The 27,605-nt window shown below is 32.7% G+C and overlaps 3 protein-coding genes across 3 annotated transcripts in view; 1 reads left to right on the forward strand and 2 right to left on the reverse strand.

The window, feature by feature from the left end:
• LOC144848956 (uncharacterized) overlaps positions 1-21,625 on the reverse strand; it is a 114,525-nt gene extending 92,900 nt beyond the window's left edge. The window contains exon 1 of the mRNA XM_078705909.1: positions 21,614-21,625. The gene's annotated coding sequence lies outside the window, so the exon portion shown is untranslated. The remainder of the gene's footprint in view (positions 1-21,613) is intronic.
• Positions 3,875-22,165, forward strand: LOC144848626 (uncharacterized protein C6orf118-like). Its single transcript, XM_078705444.1, has 7 exons — positions 3,875-3,978; positions 9,015-9,709; positions 10,650-10,775; positions 14,841-15,028; positions 19,141-19,447; positions 21,298-21,359; positions 21,647-22,165. The coding sequence occupies exons 2-7, from the start codon at positions 9,032-9,034 to the stop codon at positions 21,711-21,713; spliced, it is 1,428 nt and encodes a 475-aa protein (XP_078561570.1). The 5' UTR covers positions 3,875-3,978; positions 9,015-9,031; the 3' UTR covers positions 21,714-22,165.
• On the reverse strand, positions 22,046-27,605 carry LOC144848650 (transcription initiation factor TFIID subunit 13-like). The gene is made up of 6 exons (XM_078705487.1): positions 27,554-27,605; positions 27,411-27,495; positions 25,233-25,326; positions 24,743-24,840; positions 23,287-23,455; positions 22,046-22,457 (listed from the first exon to the last, which is right to left on the reverse strand). The coding sequence occupies exons 2-5, from the start codon at positions 27,447-27,449 to the stop codon at positions 23,291-23,293; spliced, it is 396 nt and encodes a 131-aa protein (XP_078561613.1). The 5' UTR covers positions 27,450-27,495; positions 27,554-27,605; the 3' UTR covers positions 22,046-22,457; positions 23,287-23,290.

Raw genomic sequence — 27,605 nt, forward strand, 5'->3', positions numbered from 1 at the left:
TCACCGTCAATACATTTTCTTGCATATAAAAAAAAACATAAATACATAACATTTGACACTATAACTTATGTTTATTTGCAAATTGTGTGCCGTCCGTACTCTGAAGTACGAAAAAGCAAGTACTATGCAGGCCTACGAATTAGGCCTTCTTCCGAAATATTAACATTTCCTCTTTTTGTTTTGATAATGAACGTTTTATATGATGAAATGCCATGGTAGAAAATAATTTCATTCGGTGAAAGATGAAAATTTCACCGATAAGACAATTGGCCGACAGGACATTTCGACATTAATATAGCTGACAGGACATTTTGCCGACAGGACATTTCGTCGAAAACTATTTCGCCGACAGACAATTAGCCGACATTAGAACTTACTATTACTTTACAATAGTCTTTCCATTTAAAATGCATTGATCCGCCACTCGGAAATAAGGTATGAAATTATACTGTATTTATTCGAATAAACGTTCGGGCGTTTATTGTTCAGAGAGTTTTTAGGGAGGCGTTTATTCGAGGGAGGCTTTATTTGTTGGGGTGTAATAATAATGGTGAAATTAGACAAATTCCCCCTTAATAAACAAATACAACCCAAGTAATCTTAAGAAATGAGAAAATAAGTTTTGCTTTGTAAATTGTAAAAGTAAATAAATTCTACTACTACAAATAGAAATGTGTTATAGGCCTAATACAATATTGTGTGGAGGGGTGTTTATTCGACGAATAAAATGAATGTTTAAGCGTTTATTTCAACATTTTTGCGAGGATTGTTTATTCAAAACGGAGTGTTTATTCGAATAAATACGGTAATATAAATCTGATTTTAGTTGTGGAATAATTAGCCCGCTTGGGAGAATACAATAAATATTAATTTGTAAAGGTTAATTAGGTCTGCATGTGCCAGAAATTGTGTATTATTTTTCGGTGTTCGTAACATGTAAAACGTTTTAAATTCAGTTCAAAACTCATATTTATAATTAGTGTATTGATTATGACCATAAATATTGTCGGCAAAGTATCCTGTCGGCAAAATGTAACCTGTGAGTATTGTCTGCCGATTAGTTGTATGTCGGCCAACGGTATAAATGTCAGAAAACCTTGTCGGCCAAATGCCTGTCGGAAAAATGACTTGTCGGTCGAGTGTCTGTCAGTCAATTGTCTGTCGGCCAATTTTCTGTCGGCAAAATAGTTTTCGACGAAATGTCCTGTCGGCGAAATGTCCTGTAAGCGAATGTCCTTTCGGCCAAATGTCCTGTCGGCAAAATGTCCGGTCGGTGAATAGTCTGTCGACCAGTAGTCTGTCGGCGAAGTGGCTTTCGGTAAAACCAGAGCCAACCTAGCATGCAACATGACAGAATGTTCAGAGCCATATATATAAAATATTAACACAACAGGCAAAGAACATTAATTCTAAGAATATGGCTCTGAGAATTTTGATGAACTGCTGATAGTGGAAAGATGATGGATTAAGGTAAATTCATTATCTGGAGAACATAGAAATCAATTATTCCAGTCACATTCCAGTAGACCTCATTGCACTAGCAATGATGAAGCTGCTTCAAGAAATAGCAAGAGATGACATGGCGTCTGATAAACATGTACGGATCAGCGTGGCAACAAGGATCTATCCAAATCAGTAGAGATTCTGATAGAGATTCAACACATTAACAAGTCTAATTGATACACTGGAAAAGGAAAGCTTTCTGAATAATATAAAGTATTGGTCTGCGGAAATAATGTATATTCATGCATCATCAGCACCAGACATCGACATATGCTTATAGTGGATGGAAGATGTTGGTATATCTTTCATAGAACAGAATCTATTATTTAGGCACTTACAATGCTGTAAGTAAAGTACACTAAACATTGAACTTTCAGACGTTTTAAATTTCCAGCTTGATTACAAAAGGGAAGCGAAATTGCCGTCAGAGTGTATCCTCACTATGTAAATCCAGGTTTGATTGCTAATAAAATTCAACCCATTAAATTAGATCCCTGCTACACTTGAGCTTACTCTTAGACTCTTATCTCTTGTTCTCTTGTTTTGCAATCATACAGTGGTGCTTTCCCAATGTTCCACTAAGTTTGTCCAATACTTAGATCTACTACTTACTAGACTGAAATACGACTGAAATAATTGATTTATCTATAAATCTGGACACTGTACATTCTATAGAATGGGACTTTTCTACAAAGACTTTTGTAAATCATTTATTCATTAGTGGCACAATATAAGTCTTTCTTAGGTTAAATTAGCACAGGAATGGTCATCTAAGAATTAAGGATTTTGATTCCTGATAGAACATTAGATCAGAGAACATTTTAGAATAATTTGTTTGTTTTCAATGTAGGCTACTCTATATACGAATAAACCTGATTTTTTTTATTATTTTGACCTTTAACCCATTCTTAAACGGTTTTGACCCATTCTTAAGTGGCTTTGGCCCCGGATTTCAAACTTAAGAATGATGAATCCTTAATCAGTATGTTCAAAAGTGTGTGTGGTGTGAATCTCGTTGATGTACTTTTAAATAATAATTAAATGTCTAATTAGCACTATTTAAGGGCGTTCTTAAGTTAAGAATTTATAGATCTTGATTCCTGATAGGGCAGTGAACATTTTTAAATTGGTTTAGTCGATGTACTTAAAATATTAATTAAAATTTAATTAAATTATTTTGACCTTTGACCCATTCTTAAGTGGCTTTGGTCCCGGATTTTAAACTTAAGAATGATGAATCCTTAATCAGTATGCTCATAAGTATATGTGATGTGAATTTCGTTGATTAATTAAATGTCTAATTAGCACTAATTAAAGGCGTTCTTAATTAGCACAGGAATGGTCACTTAAGAATTATGGATATTGATTCATGATAGGTCAGAGAACATTTTAGAATTGGTTTGGTCCATGTACTTGAAATGCTAATTAAATCCAATTTTTTTTTTTTATTTCTGGGTCCCATACCATATACATACTCCACACCTCCAAACCTTTTGTACTCAAATTGCTAAACAAAAACTTCTGGGCTCCCACTATGCGGCGCCAAAGAATATAAATCACAAGAATGAGTAATCCGCGATTTTCCCTGTAACAGTAATATTGTCCATGTGGTAGGGCGCCGCCATAAGTGAGGATGTATCTGGGATGTATACAACTTTTTGTGACGGTTTCACTAATCAAAGGCTGGACCACCGGTAGTATTTTCATGATAAAAAATGTTTTCAACTACATGCCAACATAATGTTAAATGCTATTTGGATATTTAATTGTTCGTTTTATGCAATTTATTTAGTAAAAACTGCCGTATAAACAGTTCGCTTTATCAACCGGGCTCTAAGATAGCGTGACCGGGCGTGTTGGTGTTTACGCGTTTTCACAAAGGATAGTTCAATATTCCTATATTTAACTTGTTTCTGGTAAAACAAATAAATGTTAATGACATTTAACATTTTATCCTATTAATAACATGTATTTTATACTAATTTATATCATAAAAACAATACTTAATTTACCGGGCGTAGAGTAGTACGCGGCAATGGTAAAGAATAGGTCGTGCTGAGTAACGATTCGTTGATTTTTGGTGTTGCTGTGTTAGGCCTTTTTTGTGAACTAATTTAGCATGTTAGTAAATGATTGTCTGTAAAAGTGAATGTACACTAGTTTGTTAATAAATATGTATTATAAAATAGTTTACAATTGCAAAATATATTATCATAATTCTATGTAATGTGACATGTATAATATCTATTAAATCAAGTCTTATTTAGTATGTATACATCCGCCCTTATGAGGGCGGGCATCACTCTCTGGAGCTCTCTGTTACAAATTTCTCATGCAAAAATCGCGGAATACTCATTCTTGTGATATATATATTCTTTGGCGGCGCTATACAATCTTTGGTTTCAGAGCCATATATATGGCTCTGTTTGGTTTATATTAATTATTAGTGGTAACCAAGTGACAAACTTTTTTAACGTAAGAATAACGTGATTTTAAAACAAAATGTTATTTTTGTAGACTTAGGCTATAGTTATTTATTAAAAACAATGAAGTAGAGCTATACTAGGTTATACTATATATTATTGATAATTTATCATACCCTCTCTATTCTAGCTAGGCCTAGCCTAGGCTAGTAGGCCTAGCCCTAGCTAGCTAGGCTAGGCCTAGTAGTAGGGTTTACGATGAAATCGGTCGCGTCTGAAATCGGTCGCGTTTGAAATCGGTCGCGATAAAATCAACTTCCGGTATTTTGTATGGCGCGCCGCTAGAGCTATACTTTTGATGATATCGGTCGCGTTTGAAATCGGTCGCGCTATTTTGTATGGATCGAGCGGGATGCATGCTATTGCTAGAGCAGGATATACATGTTTCGTTTATATAGATTTAATTAATATTTTTTAGGAACTAGATTATTTATGTGGATATTTTTTACTTGGTTAATAAATATTTATTATCAATCATTAATTTTTTTTTTTTTTGTATTTCACAGGTCTCGGAGAAGGACTGGACGTGTCTTTTCAAAATGGCCATTTCTAAAACACTTTTAAATATTATATTAGGCATAATGTTATATTAGGAATATAATAATTTACCTCTATTTATATGTACTGTAATTAATATATTATTATATAGAGAAAATACGTCTGTCGTGTCTTTTATTATGCAAACAATTACGTAAAAGAGAACAATTTATTTAAAAACAATAATTTTTACAATATAGCCCGCAAAGCCAGCGTATCCATTTTTATACTTATGCATACTGTGGCAGATTATATCATATCCATGTCGTTAACAACATACTATTCGATCACCTTATTTTTATTTCTATTTTATTTCTATATTTATATGTAGGATAATATTAAGTGTATAATGATTATTGTTGAGGCAAATCACGTGTATATTTTTATTTCTAATGTTTAAAATAGTTTAGTAAAATGATCATTATATGCGGATGGTTAAAAGGCGAGTTACTGAAATAAACCCCCGAATAAGCCATATTGTGGAGATGCGCCTTCTATGATCGTGCAGCTTTTTCCCCTAACAAAACGTTATTTTGCTGACGGGGTTTCCCCTTTTTAAAAAACACGCACTTGTTAGTGTTAAATCATGGACAAAACACGTACGATCGTTGTCCATGGCGAAGTAAAGATGACGTCTATTTACTGATAACCATACGTTTGAAACGTCTATAGGCGCCCTATAGGCCTCCTGCATGTGTTTTTGTGAAACGATCCAATGAGCTAGATGCTCGACGTGATTATGAGATCATGTTCATTCATTCATTCTTTATTTAGCCTTTAAAATCGAAATACATTTAAAACATAGGTAAGAAGATCAAGACACGTGGAAATCTAAGGAGGCAATAATAATCCATAATAATTCCGAATAAAGCACTGTTTCTGTAATTTGACAGTATGATTTATATATAATTTACGTATATACGTCGGCAATAGGCCTACTGTAGATTTTAATTTGAATATCTTTTATTTCTTCATTTATAATAATCATTTAATGTAAATAATTAAGTAAGTGCAACTAAGTGTCTCACATTCATACGCCGTTCGTAAATCTAAATGTTTAAATATCAGTGCAGACTACCTCTTTGAGAATCGTGTCCACCTTTATTATCCATATATTATTATTCTCACATCTATCATTGTACATCATAGTCCTACTGTAGGCCGGTAGATTGATTTATAACGGCATATATATTTTATTAATATCCTAAAACCATACGTAATTGTTTGCATAATAAAAGACACGACATACGTATATTCTCTATATAATATATTAATTACAGTACATATAGAGGAATTATTATATAAAATATAATATTTAAACGTGTTTAGAAATGGCCATTTTGAAAAGACACAGTCCTTCTCCGAGACCTGTGAAATACAAAAAAAAAATTTATTTAATGATGGATAAAAAATACTTATTAACCGAGTAAAAAATATCCACATAAATAATCTAGTTCCTAAAAAATATCAATTAAATCTATATAAACGAAAAATGTATATCCCGCTCTAGCATGCATCCCGCTCGATCCATACAAAATAGCGCGACCGATTTCAAATGCGACCGATATCATCAAAAGTATAGCTCTAGTGGCACGCCATACAAAATACCGGAAGTTGATTTTATCGCGACCGATTTCAAACGCGACCGATTTCAAGCGCGACCGATTTCATCTGACACCAGTAGTAGTAGGCTAAAGGCCTGGGGCCGGATTTATCAAACTTGCTTAGCAAAAAAATCGTCTTAACTTTGCCTTAAATCCTTGATTTTGCCTAAGTCAGATTTATCAATATATCTATGCAAAAAAATTTGCTTCATTTTGTCTTAAATCTTAAGACGAACAACACCCTGCCTTAAGATGAAAAATTTCGTCTTATCTCATTTCTGCAACAGAAACATTCTTTTTTGACAACGCGAGCGCGCTAGGCCGGAACATTGAACATTCGGAAAGGCTACGCTAGTGCGTTTTCCGCTGTACTACGGACGCTAAAATTATGATATCGATCTTCATAAAGATGGCCTAGAAATTGGACGAGCAAAACTAATATTTTCGGGATAGGTACGACCCAATTGACTAACTTTTAGAAAACTGTATCGGCTGCCAAGGGTCGCTGTCATTGATAAAAATAAATAAATGTTGATTTGATTTAAGTTTAGAGCGAATGATTTTCGTATGTATTTCCGACTGTTGTGCTCTTTCTCTATTTCAAGTAATAAAAACAATAGTAGCCAGAATGCGCCCTCTCTTGTTGGGAGTGAAAATACGGAGATAAAATGTTATAGCGCCGCCATCGCTAAGAGAAAAAAGCTAATACGCATGCGTAAGCAAGAATTTTTCGTCTTAAGACATAATTTGCTGCCCTCTAGAGTTTAATTTTGCGCATGTGCAAAGTAAAATTTACCTAAGACAATTTTTCTGCTAAGACATTGCTAAGACGGTTTGATAAATAAGATTAAGTTATTTGCTTAAGCACTTCTTAAATATTTCAGCTTAAGCAAAGATTTAAGCAAATATTGATAAATGCCAACCCTGGCCTCTAGTAGGCCTAGGCTAGGCCTATTCAGGATGGGGGTCTAGCCTAACCAGGGGCCTAGTAGCTAGGCGTAGGCCTGTACGCCTGCTAGACCCTAGTTATTGTAGACTAGTAGAGGCAAGGCTAGCCTAAGGTATAGGCCTATTATAAAGTAAACAGACGGTCGGGGCAACATACATAGAGATCGGGCGGGTCCTACTAAACACCACTCGCAAACCACGTCCTACCACTCGCTACAACGCGCAACCACTCGCAACCGAAATTCATATTAAAGTACATTTGGCTTATTTATTGTCAATAAAAACCTATTTTTATACACATAAACGTCAAATTAGTCAAAAAACGACGGAAAAACAATCGTCATTCAACGTGTCAACATCGTCCACGATGATGTACATGTGTACACAGTACTCGCGCAAGAAATAACAACTCAGAATATAGAGGGCTTGTGTCAAGTGCCAGCCATTAATTATTCCAATGTTTTTCATAACGTTTATGTCACTTAACCATTATTTTATTTCTTTAGATGTAATATTTTGAAGAAATAAAAAAAAGAATTTTTTTTTGACTTGTTATTAAAAGATTTTATGTTTCCAAATACAAAATATGTCAACATAATAATAATAATAAGAAAGTAAAAAAAAATCAGTATAATTGTTCATCACTATCAAAAACACTCTCATGCAAATTATTACATTGCTGAAGAAGGCACCCCAATGGAATTGAGTTTCTATAGTTGACGCAATAGTCCCATTCAACAATTCACGCACAATGACGCAGTTTCTATCGATGTTATATAGTACAACGGTTTAACGAGGTTTTTTTTAGTATAAAAGTACCATTTTGTGCATAAAAATAGGTTTTTATAGATAATAAGACAATAAATAAGCCAAATGTACTTTAATTAATATTGGTTGCGCGTTGTAGCGAGTGGTAGGACGTGGTTGCGAGTGGTGTTTAGTAGGACCTGATCGGGCACATTTCTTTATTCGTTTGGCCCGATCGCCTTAATCGTTGGGCCCGATACTAGGCCTACTACTCTACTACTAGGCCTAAGCCTTAGGCTGCCTATATAGACAAAGTGTATCGTTTGTAAATCTCCATTATAATAGGCCTACTAGCCCGGTCATGCTAATATTAATAATACTAATTACACCTAAAATGTAGTTTTGCTAACCAATTTCCAAAAAATCATACACCTTAATCATTAACACAGTAGAGTTAGCAGTTGTTTTTCTCCTTCCAGGAACTGCTTCCCTTATGTGTTCGATGATAATGGCATATAGACCTATAGTGAAAATGTCTACATTTTGAGAAACTGTCTCTAGATGATATTGATAATATAAACTTCATTTATTTATTTATTTGTTTTGATTATAAATGTTTTACCATATTATTAAAACTAAATTAAACATATTCCTCGAATAAGCACCTCCCTCAAATGTACTCCGCCTCCCCACCTCTGCCCTATAAGGGCCTTATCAAACAATAAACACTATACTTTAAAATGTTATTAATCATCTAAGAGTAAGACACTGTGAAACAGAGTAGGTTTAGTTTTACGAATGTCAAGCATTTTCAATAAGGATAACCGACAGAAAACGTACAAGTAGAACGTCATTCTAAAACCTTTTTACCCGAGTCATTATCATTCCGAGAACCATCGTCTACACTTCCTAGAGGGGGGAGCAAGCGAATACATAATTACATCCGTTTAGTTGCTAGAATGCATGACACACCTCTGGTAAACATTGAAATGTTGATTATGCAAGGTATGTTACGATTAATAAAATGCGTCAATTTCGTTATAAACGTGTCAAATCAATATGTAAACCTCCTGAAATTCGGAGAACGTGTAGGTCAAGTCATTACACACCTGTATTTATCAGACACTAACTAAAATGACGCTAATGGATTCTCTCAAATCCTGAATATTGATTTATTTTTATTTATTTATAGGTTCAAACTTATTGATAATGTCATCAAACGATAGGCAACTTCATGATATGCTTGAAAGTTTCTGTATTGCCCAGAAAAATGACATCGACATAATTTGTTCAGGACATTTAAATCATAATCGATTACAGAAACCGAAAGAAATCGCAACACACAAGCCATGGCAAAGTTATTCCGAGGATGTACTTTTACTACGTCAACCTAGCAAACTTCCATCTCCAGGAACGTCGGCAGAGAAAGAGAAAAATATGTCAAAGGCATTGTACGACTTTAGTGTTGGTACATCTGGTAGTCTTCCTTTACCAAACATTTCAACAAAGAAAAAATCAAAGTCTCCTTCTAAAAATAGAGAAAAGGCAACTGCCAGCAGACTAAGACCAAACTCTATGGCATCATACATTAGTGATAACATGTTTATTGAAGAACTTGAGGTGCCTGACCTAATGCTACCAAGTAGCGGAAACCTTGATCATAGAAAATCCCAGTTTTCTGAACATTCCTTGATTCAAAATGAGCGGAGAGAAAAGTATGAAAAACGGCAGTTTGTGACAACACACTTAGGTGCTATTACCAAGAAAGATCAGTTTGAAAAAATGAGAGAATTTGATAACACAATTTTGAGGAAAGCTGAGATGCATGAGAAAGACATACTATCAGGAAGGCAAGCTGTGCAGCATCTTGAAAGAAAACTGCATGAGGTACATTAGGCCTAGACAAAAGTGGTTATCACTTTTTATTCTCAAGACCCAGTTTTTAAATTTAGTAAAGGAAATGGTGACAAATATACAAATAATGAATGAAGTTGAATGAATCAGGTGTGTTATAAAACATAATATGTTGTAAACCTATCCAACCGGATATTGAATATTCTTACTGCTCTTAGAATAGAGTCTTCCTCTCTGTGAATTCCTTTTCGATAATATTATTTGTCATGACTGCTCCTCAAACCTACTCTATGATTTCACTCAATTTAACAATGTTCCTTTTCAAAAAAGACAATTCTATTTCCTCCTTCAATTCATCTGTAAAGATCTCCTTAACCCATTTCTTCCACCTAAAATTGATTGTAATCAACTTGAACCAGGTCATAGTAAGCAATAATGCTTGATGCAGAGCAGAATGTCAAGTTGTACAGTAACTAGTATCTTATCTTATGCTATATACAGTAACTATTATCTGAATAATCATTTTTATATATTATGTTTTATACTGCCAGCCAGCGAAATTGTAGGCAAGATCAGCATCAAGTGGGAGTACACTTGTTCCCATTTACAGCTTTACATTTATTGTCCGTGTTGTTTACTACTCTACTATGATTCATACACTATAACAATTAGTGATTTAGGTTGAATTGCTTATTGAAAAAATAATGGTTTTACAGTACTACTTTTATTAAGTATAGATAAATGAAAAATCAATTTGGTTATTGATATTTAAACAAATAGTATAATAATATACTACTTGATGTTGACCTTCATGTGTTAGAAAGCATTCATTCGATGATTATCCAATTTAACATTGTTAGTTCTGCACATTACTACTTGACTTAATGATGATAACCATAAAATGCTAAATAGCACCCTCTATAGTTTTACTGAATTATAAAAGATGCGAATCATATATCTGTTTTCTTTTCAGCAATTATGTGAGCTGGGAATTGTAACAAACTCTGTCAATTTTCATCGTCTTCAGATTCATAGTAACGTATGGGATGACTTGATTCAGGATACGCCAACATTTTCAAAAATATTAAAAACTATTAAGGTAAGAGAAGGCCCATTGAAAAATTTCTCATTTTCATTTTTTAGTAATTAGTATTTGATCATTATAACAAAAAACAAAATATGATTCCAGTACACAAGCATGTGAGGAACTTAAATGGCCTAGTCTTGGAGGTAAGCTTATTTTCAATGAAAATGTTATTATTATGAAATAATGAATTAACTAACTCATTCACATTATTTAAGAAATATGTTTTTACAAAGACAGAGTGAATACAATACAACACAAGGTCATCAAATGACCTTTACCTACCCAAGCCAAATACAGAAGATAACAAAATAAGTTTTTAACATAGAGATATTATAGTGAACAATAATATAATAATCACAATAATATCTCTATGGTTTAACATATTGGCTGTGGAATAAACCTAAACAATAATAGCGTTAAACTATTTTAAAAATGTGTTCTTGTGTTGTTGTCTAATTTACTAACTTTATATTTTTGCTTTTTTTATTTTAACCTTGATTTTAATTTTTATTACAATACTGTGTGTTACAATGTTATACAACCTCATGGAAGAAGTTTTTTCCATTGCAAAAATAAAGAATTTATTATTATTATTATTATTATTACCATCATCAAAATGATGCATTGCATCATGCATTGTGTGACTGCAGATCTCAACCCTACAAAATTAGGACAAAATGACATAGTTTGCTGTAAATAAAGCATACCTCAGCATTTATTTTAAAAAAATATAGTACAGCCAAATTTCTGTTTCTATTGTTTTTATTTTGTAGTAAAAAACATTTCCCCTAGGCTCTTGTGTTGTTACGAAAATAAAAAAGGCCTCCTGATGGAGATGAAGGCATTGCTTTGTATTGGAGATTAAATAACCACATGGAGGAAAAATTGATTGTGATTAGTCGGTTGAAAATAACCCTAACTTGCTAATAAAAAAAGACACAGCTCCTCTTGTTTACTGAATTTGTTAGGAGTTATGGGGTTTTCAGCATTAAACTTGTCCAGTCTCGTCAGCCTTGTATATATTATGAATGAGTTGGAGAGACACACCTTACTGGTGACAGCGTTTTGTTTAATGCTTTTGTCTCTCCTCGGCTTTGTGTCTTGTACTTCATATATATATATATTTCTATGTTTTTGTAATTATTATTTTATGTTTATTGCCGAAATGAATAAAATAGTGCCTTGATGTCCCACGCTACTTTTTAGCTTGAATGAATGCGTGAATGGATTTAGTTAGGACGAAAAGGAGACGGGATCGTAGTCCCTATGTTTAAATACAATTACAAGGTGCATTTATTTATTTCATTTGTTAGAATACATATAGTTTGTAGCCTAGTTTTTTTTTTAAGAGTTGTATTTGTAGTCTAGTTTCTTTCTAGTAAGTCTTTTTTGTTGAAATCCATCTCACACATTGATGACATACGGGATTCCTCGAATACGGCAAGTGGATAGCACATCGGGTAGTGCGATCAAATGGATAACATATTGTACTGTACATTATCGGGTAGCACTTTAAACTAAATAGCACATTCTTTCAAATGGATAGCACATTACTGTAGGTATCACCAACAAATGGATATAGTACTGTACTGTACATTATTCTATACAGATTATCGGGTCGCACATTCTTTCAAGTGGATACCGCATTATTTCAAATGAATAGCACATTGGGTTTAAGCACAATCAGGAGTACACTGGGTAACAAATTGCATCAAATCATACAGTATTCTATGCAGATCATTATCGGGTAACACATTAAAATGGGGAGCACATAAGTTGGACAAGGGGACACTTTCCCGCGAAACTGCCAATCTTTATAATTTCTTTATAATTCTGTTCACAGTAATTTTCACTGTAATTTGTATTATTTTCTTCATTGTACTTGAAATATACTAATTCTGAGCTGGTTTACATGGTTGCTGTATGGTTTTAGTTAATCAACTTTCCCTTTTGTAATGAATGTTTTCTTTCATATTTTTGATATAAACACAGTAAAGTATACTAAGTAGCCTGATTTAGTTTCCATTATCTTTAATGACCACTAAAAACAGTCTGTTCAAAGCACTGAATTGTATTAAAATCCTACATACATTAGGTTCCAATTTATCTACTTGAAGTAGAAAAAGCTAGCATTAAAATTAATTTTTAGTATCCTCTATTGCAAATCTCTGTGTTGTTGGACGTATTTTGTATGATTTTAATAATGAACATTGCTTAAGAACTTGACTATGGTAATTCTTCATTTTGTTTAAAGTATTAAAATTTACATTTTTATCACTGCAGTGGTTTCCAAAGTACTGTAGAATTTGTGTTGAATGTATGATTTATCTGTTTCAATACTAATAATAGCTTAATTAGAAAATGAGAAACAATATATTATATTATTACTTACACACTGAAAAATTTACTACAGATAGTAATATTTGTTAATTAAATATTAATTATTTTAATTAATGCTGTTTATATATATATAAATATATTTTATGGTTCTGTGTGTAGTAATTAATTAATTATTAAGTAGCAATAATTGAATGCATTTGAAGACAAGAAATGAATGTGTATGAGCATGTACCAATACCATTTAACCCAAGAATGAGTGTACAAACAATTAAACTCTTGAGTTCAGCGAGTACAATACGTACACTTCACTTTCCATCACTTTCAATTTCATCAGTTTATTTTTTTACTTCAATTTTTGCACAGTTGAGTCTGAAGAATGAATTAGTATTGTGTTGTTTTTGATTGATTGTATGAGAGAGTTGTGCATTTGCCATTAGTTAATTAATACAGACTACAGCATACATTATTGGTGTGTACACAATTTGGAAATTTGTGTTAATCACTTAAATCTTTAGTAAGTAAATTTATTTTTGTCATTTGTAAATAAAAAACATTTACATTGAAATTAATTGAACGGTTTTGGCTAACAATAAATAAATAAAACTTAAACTACATAGTGAAACTATCCCCCTCCAACACGGATCATTTGTTATCAATGTTGTGGTTTGGAGTCAACGTTCAGCATACAAAGTACCAATAGAATGGTTGCTTATGATTTTTTAAGCATGTGTACCGTAACTTGTTTTTATCTTCATTGGAACAGCCATTGTACCACAATATACCATACAATACCAAATTGTATCAGCATCAGAAAGAAATATTTCGAGATTTTTCTAGATGTTCATTCCACTTAAGGTCATCTGCTGCTGCAAAGTGAACACCTAACATTGTAACATTTAACAATTTCAACTTCTTTGCCTTGGATATTTAGTGGGAACTTTTCATTTTTGTTTGTCTGAAATCAATATGCATTTCTTTCGTTTTATTTACATTCAACACAAGATCATTCTCATGACACCATTTAAAGACCATCGACCTGTTTATAGTTACTTTAGTCATTTTTTGTAATTTTGCCTACTATAGTACTATAGATTTATCATCAGTGAATTCGAAAATGTGACAATCGCTAGTTGCACCTAAATTGTACTTTTTAAATTAAATTTCTTTTAATTATAAAACATACAATGATCAGGGACAGAAATTGGCTACTCTACAGTAATCTCTATCCGAAATGTTAATTTCTTAACACAAACAGCAATACTGCTAAGAACAACATGACAAAGGAAGTCTTTTCTTTGAAACATTAATAATTTAGATACTGCAAAAAATGAAATTTTTTTCAGTTGGCATTGCTAAGGGGGAAGGATCGACGCATCCTTTAGTATAGTATTTACACATTTGTTTTTAAACCTACCTGCCACCATACTGTATTACCCCCAAGTCTACAGTATGTCTGATGTTTGCCTTTGCCTTTTTCTTGCACGGTTGGGTATGCTGTTTGTGACTTTTTTTACGGTACTTTTTTATATTTATATATTTTTTGCTTTTTAAAATGAATTGTAAATATCCAATCTTATATTTTAATATATTGATTGCAATAAAGATGAATATGAATGTTGATTGATACTGTAGCTCACGTTTTTTATTACAGTTGAAACTCATACTATAACATACAGTACTGTACTGTACAACTCAGTTCAATTAGTTGATTAAAATTAAATTTGTCTTACGATTTAGAATGAATATGATGTGTATATTGGATCACTGTTAGACACACAGCCACAGCAACAGAGTCAATTACTTTATAACCAAGTGCGGGGATTAGCTGCAAGTGGTACATCTGTTCCAGGCCAAGTTAAGAACGAGCAAAGCACTGTACAGCAAATTGAACTCCGAGCCAAAGAACTCTTAGAAGAAAACGAAAGGTACAGTGTAGTTGTAAACGTTTCAAATGTACAGTATTGCCTTTATTAGCATAATAATGATAAACACCTAACCCTGTACACTTTTTGAAAATGTTACTTTATCGTTAATGAGGCTAAAAATAGGGCCCTTCAGTTTATCATTTTTAATTTTATGAAGAATGAAAAAATGACATCCTGCTAGTCAAAACTAATAATAATTATGAAACTAATTTATTTTCAGTATATGAAAAATATAAAAAAGAATAACAAATGCTTGGTAAATTGTAGATAACCGTCCGATGAATTTTACTACAAATAGTATAAAATTTTGTGTTATAAATAATAAAATATTGTGTGTAATACTAAAATGTGGATGGCCGTTTATTAGATGGTGGGGGGGGGGGGGAGATTATTATTCTAGTGATGTTTTATTGGGGAGGTATTGGGTGTTTATTCAAATACCATCCTAATTGGTATAATTAATACATTATTTAGTTTAAACATCTTTTGAAACTAACTTCCACAACAGACGTTTTACGGCTTGCAACATGGGCACATCCCGGTCCTAACGGGACACAGATAGCCTACAGTAGAGTCCTGCCAGCTTACTCACAACAACTCGGCTATTGGGTTTCACTTAATTTCAAACAAAAGGTCTTATCATCAGTTCTCCCGATGTAATTTTATATACTATTCCCCACAATATACTCCTATGCTTTATGAATATGTGGCACATGCAAGGGAAATCAGACATGTCGGAATCTTCAAAATTTAATTTGATCTTTATCAAAATTTGCAGTATAGTTTTTATTTTGCCAACTACTGTACCTTAACACACACGGTCTGAAAAACAAAAATCAAATAATCTTATTTATATTAGTGATGACAAGTCTGTTATTAAGTTAACAAATTACACTAAATGCAAAACCTCTAAATGTCAAACTGAGAGGTTTAAAAACATCTTCTCATGATTTAACTGGACTGAATTGAAACCGAGTTGAATATAGAGACCACTTTTATGTGGAAAAAAAACGCAATAATATAAGCAGTAAAATGATCTGATAAACCTGCCAAGACCAACCACAATTATCCCTTAACCAATTATCTAATCAAATCACTTGCTCTATAAAAGAAATATACTTTTTAATTCAAGAACACTATCCCTACATTTTTTTGGTCATCTTCTATATCAGAAACTACATTTGTTGTAAAAATAAATCCATACTATACCCAAACTATTTCTAGATTCCTCCATAATGACAGCCAGTTCTTCTCTCTGCATACAATGTATGTTGGCGCATTGAGTGGCAGAGCGGTTAAAGCAGGGCGCCGCAAACTATAATAATTGGGTTCAAGGCAATTCTCAACCATTGTTCTGTTTGTAGAACAAGTCTTCTCGGATAAGGACTTAAAACTGGAGGTCCAGTGTACACATCTGGTTAGTGCCTTTAAAGAACCCAGTACAGTTCATCTTTCGGAAAAGTAGGGGGTTACCCCAAACTGTTTCAAGCCGCCCCTATCACTGTGGTCAGACACCATTTGGTGGCAGCCCTCGACATACAGGGACCCTTAGGGGAGAAGAAAGTTGTGCAATGTGTTGTCCACACCTGTACAAAATTCAACCCAGTAGGATGCAAGTAAATTCTATTATTTCAAGTGGCTGATAATGATTTTTTTTGCTTCTGTGAGGAACCCACTTTTGTTGCAATAGTCAATTGTGAAAAGGGAAAAAATTGTCTTTAATTAATTAATTAAATAAATGGTAAAATAAAAGTTAGTAGATTATATTTTGGGGGGTAAATATTTATATTTATTATTATATATTAAGTGTAGTCTTTCTATGTCTCCATGCAGCAGTTAAGTATTGTAAAGTGATAGTCAACAATTTCACCTATTCTCTCAAATGGAAATTCTAAATAAATGTCATCAATGACAAAAAATGATGTTGGTATTCGATTGTACCACTACCACCACAAAATTTTCCCAAAATGTATCATAACCACAATACAATAAATCATTTTTCAGTAAGTTAAAATGTGTATCTCTTATGTTTTTAAGGTTTGAACATTCAAGTAGAAAGTGGTCTGTAGTTTGTAGTTTCAATGACCTGATTGTTGCATAGCTTGCAAAAACCAGACTCATTTTCTGACCATGTATTTTTTCTACCATCTAATCTAAATCAAGAGAGTTAGATCTTGCTTTAAACTTAAACTTATGGAATAAAAATTCATCATCAAACATGTATGTGTCTGCTTTAGGTTCATGTTTATATTTCAAATATTCGGTTGACTTTGTTTTTGCACCTTCTAAAACCATTCCTTAATATTTTCTAGAGAGTTGGCATGTGTAAAACTCTGAAACCATTGACTTTCTGGATTTAAATTATTTCCTAAATCAAATTTACATAATAAATCTTTGATTTTCTCATTCTCACAGATTTCCTCATCTTATCGTTTCAAAGTAATTAATTAAATTTCAGTATATCACCAGTATATGGTGTAGAATTAATGTTCTATGCCTAATGTGTTTATATAATAGTATAATCCTACTTCCCTTTTTGATTACTTCATTGATATTGTCTGAATCTGTATACCAACGTGATATAACACCAAGATATTTATACCTTTCTATTTCTGTGATATAATGATTACAGAAGACTCCAAGACTAGGCTGGGAGTAGAGCCTAAAAGATACCACAGTAGGCTTTGGCACTCCTGGTAGAGCACGGCCAACGCAAACTATTTCTGAGTAGGGTACATTGTTTTTCTCTTTTTATCAAATTTAACCATATGAACATACATTTAAAAGGAATGACCTGGGTTAATGTTTTTTAAATAAATATGTATTATTTTACAAAATGTCAACAATTGCAAAGAAAGTGTCTAAATTAAAATACTTTTATTTACCCCGTTTTTAACTCTGCATTACATGATACTACTGTACTAGGTTAAAAGGTGAATTCAGATGCATACGGTTACTAGACAATAATGCAGTTGTTCTGTTTTAATCAGGATCATCATCTGGCAATGGGAAAACAACACGAAAGTGTTCATAAATTATTTATGAGTTAATACTTTCGTGTTGTTATCCCATTGGCTGATAATAATCATTGCAAATTATTAATTGTTATTATATGAGGAAGAAGTTTAGTGTACTATACAACACTTAGTTTCATTATCACTGTAGTGATGCTTCCATTAATTAAACTAGACATCTCATGCTTTTTACCATATTTTTGTCCATTGAAAAGTTCACATTATATTATAATAATACTTAATTCTGATTGTACAGTAGGGTTAGGTTAGGAGCTCATTGTACAAGCCTGGTCACCAAATCAGTCAACTACAATATGTCTAGATGATCGAATTTGCCAGCTTAAGTTAAACCATATGTTCATAAAGCTTGTACCCGGATTCCTTACAAAAAAATCGCGAGCGTGCTTTTTTTTCACATCGAGCAATCCTATGCTTTACCACTGAACCCATTTTCAACAATATTTTTTGCAGGGCCGAATTCAGGTGCGATGTGAAAGTAGCTTTTAGATTTTATTTTATGGTAAATAAGTACCTTATTTGACTAAAAGGTTTCTAACCACCAATATGAAAAGAAGTAGCATCAATGGTTTTTCAGTTTCTAAATCTGATTATATTAATATATTCTATTATTCTTTATTCACCAATTAAGTTGGAGAAAACAAAACATAATTCGTATAATCTATGTACATCTCAAATATTTAAATAATGGAGATGACGCAGTCATACAATCAGAAAAAGTAATACATCGCATACACATCTTTTGAATAATATAAATAGGTTGTAAATATGTTTTATAAGTGCTACCCCAGACTTCTATTCCATGCAATACTTGGTTGAATAAATATTAAATAAAATTAATACATTTGTGGATAACAGTTGAATAAAATACCTGCTTTCTTTCTATTATTTTTTTTAACGTAATTATTATTGATCCAAATTAAATGTTTATCAATTTTAACACCTACAAACCTACCTCAATCCTTTAGCAAATTCAAAATTCAAAAATTCAAATGCACAGTGTATTTTTCAACTTACTACATGATTTATTTAATTTGCTCTAATGATCCCCTATTCAGTTTCCAGATATTTTATTTTTAGATTACGAATGTCTGTTCAAACTGAAAGAGAGAACTTGGAAACGGAGCCCATACCAAATTCAAAACCACTCCAGCGAGATGAACCAAAAAGTAAAGACTTAACACTAAAGAGCTTCGAGGATCAGATAGCAGCATTACATGTTGGTATTCTGGAACTGGTAGAAGACATGAAAGAGACCAGAAGTCAGATTCAAAGTGACTATGTGCCAAGTGCTGTGTGTAAACATCTGGAACATGGAGTGAAAGAGATGGAAATTGCTGTATTAAAGGTTCTCAGTACTAATGAATACCTTGAAAAAACTATTCAGGTAAATAGACAGGCCATGGCGTTTTTCAAACAAAAGTTTAGTTTAGTTTTATAGTGCAGCTATACTGTACAAGATAGATGAATAAATTGCTAGGTCCTATTTTACAACACTAAGCTCCATGTAATCCCATAGACGCCATTCAAGCATACATTTGTAACAACAAATATTGCTTATTCTATGGGTGATTATAATTAGTGCTTTTTAAACAATTATTTTAGTACAATATAATAAAATTTAACTAGATTTGAACTCGTCACTACGGACGAGTTAGGTTATCCGCAGCGCAAAAGCCACGCGCACGTCATACGTTAGAATATTGCGCGCAGAAAAAACGATTATGCTATTGAAAAAAATGTTAGTGCGCCCTCTATTTTGCTTCACGTCAAAGTATATACGGTATACACTATATACTGTATACGTACTACATACAGTTCAGAATAGGTGAAAATAAGTGACCAAAGTTATTGACGCTTTTGAACATGATGACGTCATCACAATTTTAAAAATGGTAAATCATGTAAAAGATAATTGATTGACCTAGACAATATTACAAAATTGAGGAAAATGGAATATGGATAAGTAGAGATGCGCTCAATTAAATGTGATGAGCTATGACGAAAGAGACAAAAATCCTATATTTGATATTGGAGTGGCCATACAATGACGTCACAATGTCCGGTTAGCCAAATGGATGCATGATTCTATATCTACAACTCATCTACTTTCAGAATATGTAAAAAAAAATAAAATTGACCATGTAGTTTAGAATCTATGACTGTTTAAAAAAAGGTATAATTTTGACAAATTTTTGAAATTGTTTATCAAAAACGCGCGCAAATTGTTCAATTCTACGTGCTCGTATGACGTGATTTTAAGTCGAAATTGTTTGAAAGTTGGTAAAATTACTAGAAAAGGCTGAAAAAACAAAAATCAAGCAAAAAAAACATGTTTTTGCCCTACGTGCGCGTAAAAATATTGCGCACGCGTGGGAATTTTTGAAATGCTCAAAATGACATGAAACGCGTAGAAAGTTGATTAGAAATGGATTTTTCGCAATTTGAAATTTTAAACGCGCATGCGCGTGTAACTTTCTGCGCAACCTGCCATTTTTAATCCATAGAAAGTTTGCGCTTGATATGACTTAAATTTTCACCAAGTTTCAATACAAAATGACTTTTGGTTTTTAATCTATGATCAATCATTGAAATTCATAAAATCGCGCGTAACTTACGCTGTGTGACTCAAAATTCATAAAAAAAAGTTTCTTGCACATCTACAGCTGCAGGTCAATCTTATGACAAAGTTATACAATCTTATGTTAGCCAGAATTTGAGATACGCTGCGAACAAAATTCGTGGAAAGAAAGAAGAATATAGAAAAAAAAAAAAAAAAAAAAAAAGATCCTGACAATAACAAGGGGTTATCCGCCAAGTGCGGATAACCAATTATTTTTTAGTTAATTTCAAAAAATTGTCAGCCGTAATGGCGTCCAAGTTACTTGTCTTTATTGTCCTCAGGGTTCCTTTTACATTTTATGACAGGCAAATAAGTAATTAACAATTACAATAATCGTGTAATTATTAGAGGATACAAACTTCCAATTAAAGAAGTCAGTTATTGACCAATTGTGTTAACTATAACTTCATTATGACTCAATCAACTACAATAATGCTTTTAATAGATTAATTAAATAATGATAATTTAAAGTAAATTACATAAAATTTGTAATTTCTTAAAACACCATGTTACATTTGGAATTAGATTTTGGTATTGTGCAAAATTAGTTTTAGTTTGTTGAAAATTAGGGGAAAAATGTATATTTCATAAAAAATCTCTTCTTTACTTCTTAGCAACTTGAAATAGATATTGAAAAAGTCATGGAAAAAACCAAAATAGAAGATTCAGAATGCAGGTAATTATCTTCTGTTAAGTTCATAATTTTTGTCTAATACCCTTGTTACATCGCCAAGCGCAAAAAAAAACCCTGTATAAATTTTATTTCACCACCCATTAATGAATGTATTTACACTGCCAAATACCAACCTGTGTAAAATGTTCTAGGTTAATCGAAATTTCGCCCTCTATCACACATGAAGACACCATAGTAACATTCGGAATTTTCTATTTATCATCAATGGCAAAGTGCCATGGATTCAAAATGCATAGTAATATTATAATGTATTTTAATTATATTTTCAGACAAGTGTGGAAAGCAATCAACACACTCTCTGTACCTTTAGATGATGATGATTCTACGCCCAGATGACATAATCGGTTGAGAATGAACATCAATTTTTATATACACAAAATTTGTTCAAATGTCCATGTTTAATTATAAACTGTATCAATATTGATGACCAGGAGTTCAGGGCTATCCCCTTTTGGAATTAAACATTGACAATACCGAATTTATTTTAAAATCCATGTTAACACTACAATAATTTGAGTCTTCTGTTCACAAACATGTTCATGTTTTAATAATAACTATATCTATATCGATCGATTTCGTTCAGGGCTATACTGTATTTTGAACTGGGGCTGTAATATATCACAAATCACAAAGCATATATACAGAAGAATAAAGCATGCAACAATGCATTGCTAATGCCAAATTTATTTTAAGATATTGTATTATGAAATCCATGTCATGTCTTCTCATTTCCCTGCATTCTTATTCTGTACATTTCTACAAATAAATTAATATTGTTTTAACCCTAATATTATCTAGTATTTTTTTTGTAATCGTGTCACCCTCCCTTCCCTCATAATGGTTTTTAGAAAATGCTTGCTATAAATATTCACCAGTTTAAAGATGTATTGTCAACATAACTGATAATGTCATAAAAGTACTTGTTGGTAGAAAACAACAACCGCACATGACTTGAGAATTGTATGGATCACAGTACTTCAACTTCAGGCCAGCTGAGATATACAGTACAAGATCTGATATTCGATTTGTTTTACTGTATGGTTTCATGACATCTGTACACTAACTTGGTAGGACCATCAGCTGTGAGAAGAGAATATATTAATATTTAAAAGGGCAATGAGAGAGGAATGTTGTAGAACCGCAAAATGTAAAAGTCAACAAAAACCTTTAAAAAATGTTGTTTTAAAAAATACATTGCATTGATTTTTAAGGTTTTTTTCTACAAATTCTACACGATATAGTAGAGAGTAGATAAAATATGGTTTAAAAAATAATATTATAATACCATTTATATAGCAATCAATTCCATCCAATTAATAACTACAGTACTATAACTAAAATCTCTTAACTTTCATTGTGAATTTTAATCTACAGGTATATAAGTATTCTTATAAGTATTCTTTTTAATTCAATTATTTTAAATTTTAGCCATCACCAAATTACATATTAGAATGAAAAACTTGTTTGCAACAATAAAGAATGTTTACATTTTTTTCTTGGACAGATTCAGACAATTCAGTGTAAACTTTCTGGGTTCAATATTTATTTCTTATTCCCCTCTTGCTTAGAATTAAACAGTATGAACATACAAAATATGTCTAAATTATGAAATATAGGAGGAAAACAATATTTTAGTAAAGATTATTAATTTTTTTTAGTATGATGAGTAGTGTTGAAAAATTTTTAAAAATCTACTCTGTATGCATAGTTGTCACCGAGCAGCGTGATAATTTAACAAAACCTGTCCTGAATAGGATATTAAAAAACGTGACAAGAGAGAGGACCACAAACAAAATCCATAGAAATCTGTAGGAGTAGCTATTTCAAATTTGAGTTAACCTTTTTTTTGTACTGTTGCTACAGCTGGTGTCTTCTTGATTGTGGTTTTGGAAGAAGCTACTATACTTACTTCTTCAATAGATTGCTTCATCAAACGCCTTCCTGGCTTTCTTTAACTCTTCGTTCATGGTAAGAAGGTCCCTAACCCTAGAATACTTTCTAGAATCTTTACGTATTAGGAACACAATGTCTTCCACTTGAACTTTACCTCGTCTTCCAACCTCCATTGCTTTATGAGTCTGAAAAGTAGAGAGAAATTAAAGTGCAGTATCAATCACTAGTTTTCTGGTGATGTTTTTCATCATGTTTAAATACAGTGTAGTAGTGAGCTTTTGATTGTGATGACCGACAACCCTATGTCAACTCATAGTCCAATATATATTAACAGGGTGAACGTTTAAGTGAAATTAGACCCTATACGAATACGAATACGAATAGAACTTTATTGCAATCAAACGAAAGATTGAAGTTTAACAAAAGCGTTTCACTCAGAAAAATAAAATGCAATATACAAAAATAAAAGACATTCAGAAATGTAGAACATACAATCAAAAAATTAAAACAAAATTACAATTAAAAATCACTTATTATAAAAACAATAAATATAAAATTCAAATTGTTAAAGACATACACCCTAGTGTATGCTAGCATTTCTTATGAATGAATGATGACTCATAGGGTATTATGTACACTTGTTACCTCTGCCAAGGAGGTTATGTTTTCACCCCTGTATGTTTGTGTGTGTGTGTGTGTGTGTGTGTGTCTGTCTGTCTGTGAACAGCCTGGAGGCCACAGTTTTTATCCGATTCTCACCAAATTTGGCCACAATGATCTATGCCCCAACAGCTCGGATGAGTTCGAATTTGAGGGGAAAAGGTCATAGGTCAAGGTCACAACTAACAAAAAACTATTTTACTGCCTAGAGACCACAGTTTTTATCCGATTGTCACCAAACTTAGCCACAATGATCAATGACTCATTATATAATTGTGGTTAAATTTTGAAGGGTCAGGGTCAAAGATCAAGGTCCACGATATAATAATAAAAAAAAAAACCTCAGCAGGACTTGAACCAGCGATCTCAACTGTGAGAGGCTGGATACATAACCATTACACCAAACTCTCATCCACAACTTTGTAGTGTGCAGTTAGCCTATTTACACTTATTAAAACTAATAAAACAAAATGTAAAAAAAAAAACATTCTCAGGGGGAATTTTATGTAGGAGAATTTTACAGTAGGCGGAGGTTTGTACTCTCGGAGTACCCTCTAGTTAGAAATGTTATTACACTCTTGATCTAGTATGTTAAAGGATACATTTGTATTAAAGATATTCCAAGAAATACCTGTTTTAATAGGAATTTTAATACCGTATTGTATTGTTTTAATCGATGTATGTTAGTTATGTTGTATACATGTATGTAGGTTTCAGAATAAACATCAATTGGAGTAAACTCCGGAACAAATATAAATTCATTTGGAATCCGAGTTTTATTATCTTTTTGGAACAAGAAGGGTTACACATACCATCTCTGTTATAAATTCCATGACAAGGTCATCAAGTAAATCAACAGATTCTGTGTATGGATTCTGATCATCTCCAAACCCGTACATCATGCACCGTACTGAAATGCAAACAATAAAGTCAATATTGAATGAATATATCAATTTATTTTATGTTTTAAGTTTTATTTAGGTTCTGCACCCCCAATTCTTGTACCACAGAGTAAGAGCATATTTTTTTTTGAAAAATGGCAGCTCCTGAATATAGTATCTACCTCAGACCATGGAGCTATTTAATTATTAATAGCATGATGATGATAGTATGAATAGATGTATTGGCTCTGGTCAAGGTGGGCACTGGATTACAGAAGCACTTGATCAATGATAGGACCAACCAATCAAGGTGTTTCATCCATTACATGTGAATGTATGACTAACTGACATTCGCGACAGACGTTGGCCATAAATTTAATATTCTGTGTTGCTGACTGACTGATAATTGATGTCAACTCACATTCTTTTGAGAACATTCTCTTCTTCTTATCTTGTGATTCAGTTGAACTTTCACCACTTTGTTCTGTTTCTACACCTGTTCCTTCTTTTTCTGTCTGTAAAATAAAAACACATGATTTTAAAGAAATTAAACATGACTTTCACCAATAAATGGAGTTTTTAGCCCTCTATTACAGTTTTTCTTTTGCTGCTCCATAGAAACAAAAACATTATACCAATTCTAGAGAAAAACTTCTGTAAAATCATCAATTTAAAAGATCTATTTGTTACTTTTTGTGATGTGATTGTCCTTCATAAAAATAGTTATACAGTAAGACAAACAAAATAGAATCTATGTTATTTCTTATGACCATTTAAACAGAACTAGGAGCAGGATGGGCGAATGAGAAACAGATTCTATTTGTCAAAATATCGCATAATAATTTTGGATTCTGGCCAATCAACGACATGATTGTCATCAATTTTTTTCACTGTGTTTGTCGAGTCCAAGATGTCAATAATATAGTGCTGCAGTAGGCCTAGCCTACAGTAGTTTCCAAACTTTTTTATTTATTATTATTCACTGTTCAGAAAAAAAAGTAAAGAGACATTTGGACTTTATTAGGCAAGTGCCGATGACTGGTATACTGGTACTCTAAAACCAGGCCTAGGGTTGGCGTAGGCTACTGTCTTAGACCTACTGACAGTCAGTCATAATACATATAGTCCAGACCAGCAGTGCCTGCAACATGCACTAAACTTGAGGCCTAAAAGTACCTACTGCTTGCAAAATTTGAAAATGTGAAAAGCCACCATTAATTATCAAGTCATGATTGAATAAAACCAGATAATTGCTGCCTCTGTCAGTCAGTACAATAGAAGCCAGTGTGTAACATTGTTTATCGGGCATGTTTTGAAAACAGAATTAAGGTTTGGTCGAAAAAATTTAAATTCCGTGGATCATACAGAACCTGTTACCAAGTCTCTTACCCATGAAGATGTTAAGAGAACCTATATTCGCAGTATGAACAAGGCTTATCATGATAAAGTAGAAAAATCAATAGAAAAAATATGTCCTTTTCAAGGGGGATTAGGCCAAGTTCAGCCGCCGCCAGAAAAACATTATTTTCTATGAAATGCCAAATAGTAACTTTCGCCGGTACTCGTTTCTTTTTAATATAGTTCTATTTATATTAGGGATAACGATATATATTCAAAAGTTAATATCACGGTTTTTAATATAAATATTATTAAATATTACAATTAAAGAAATAATTATGAAAATCTGACTTATTCAATTCAATTTCTTTTTATTTCGGAAATATCATCCATATTAATAAACTTATAAATAGTTTCCGAAATATAAGTATCTAAAACATCGGCGAAAATTGTTTTTAGCCAAAAACGACATAAACATGCTGTCTCCCCAGTCGGCAGTTGTATGAACTACGCTATTTTTTGGTAAAATAATTACATAAAATCATGTTTTTTAGTAAAATATTTTGTGTATTAACATTGTAAAATTCAATAAAATATGATATTAAATGATTAGTAAATAATTAAAAAATAATATTTATTTAACCTCATTCGAAGAATGTCAATACTTCATTAGTCCTGAGAGACAACAATCTTAAAAAAGATTAAAAACAATTAAATTATTACTTTTATAACACAATAAACCTAAAGGCCATGAACTTAATGTACTACATACACGTAGGCCCTAGTAGTATTTACTGTAATCACTACGCGAAATGTCGTAAACGACGCACTGGGCGTTTCATAGAAATCACCGGCTGCTCAACTTGTCGGCGGCCCAACCGGTCATATGCCTTGGCTATCGGGCCCAACGGTTTAAGAAAGACAATCGGGCCCAACATAATATAGGCCTAATAAATAAGACGATCAGGCCCATCATAAAGAAGCTAGCTAGCCCATAGGCCTAGACACAGGCAGGCCGTCTGGTCTTCTGTTTACTCTTGTCTAGCTAGCCTACTGTAGATAACATACAGGCCTAAAATAACTCTAGACTATACCTAGCCTACCCTAGCTAGTTAAAAGCCTAAAACTAGGCCAGGCCTAGGCTAGTACTAGCCTAGTATTAGTAGGAGGCCTAGCTAGGCCTAAACCTAGCCTCTAGGCCTAGCGGTACTAATATTATAATTAATCCGATAAGCGATACGATGGAGCAATCCCAACTTACTTCACTTAACGTATCTCCACCAGTGGCAGTATTATTCATGCTTATATATGTATTTTTAAATAGTTGTATTTCAAATTGATAATTTTGTGTGGTTCGTGTAGTAGGGCCTAGGTAGGCTAGTAGCCTGCTTTCCAAAATGTGTGTGTGTGGCGCGCCTGGAGACTCTCTTCCCCCGGCCCTATCCACCGACACAGT

The sequence above is a fragment of the Antedon bifida genome, chromosome 7, assembly GCF_963402885.1.
Source record: "Antedon bifida chromosome 7, ecAntBifi1.1, whole genome shotgun sequence".
Lineage (NCBI taxonomy): Eukaryota > Metazoa > Echinodermata > Crinoidea > Comatulida > Antedonidae > Antedon > Antedon bifida.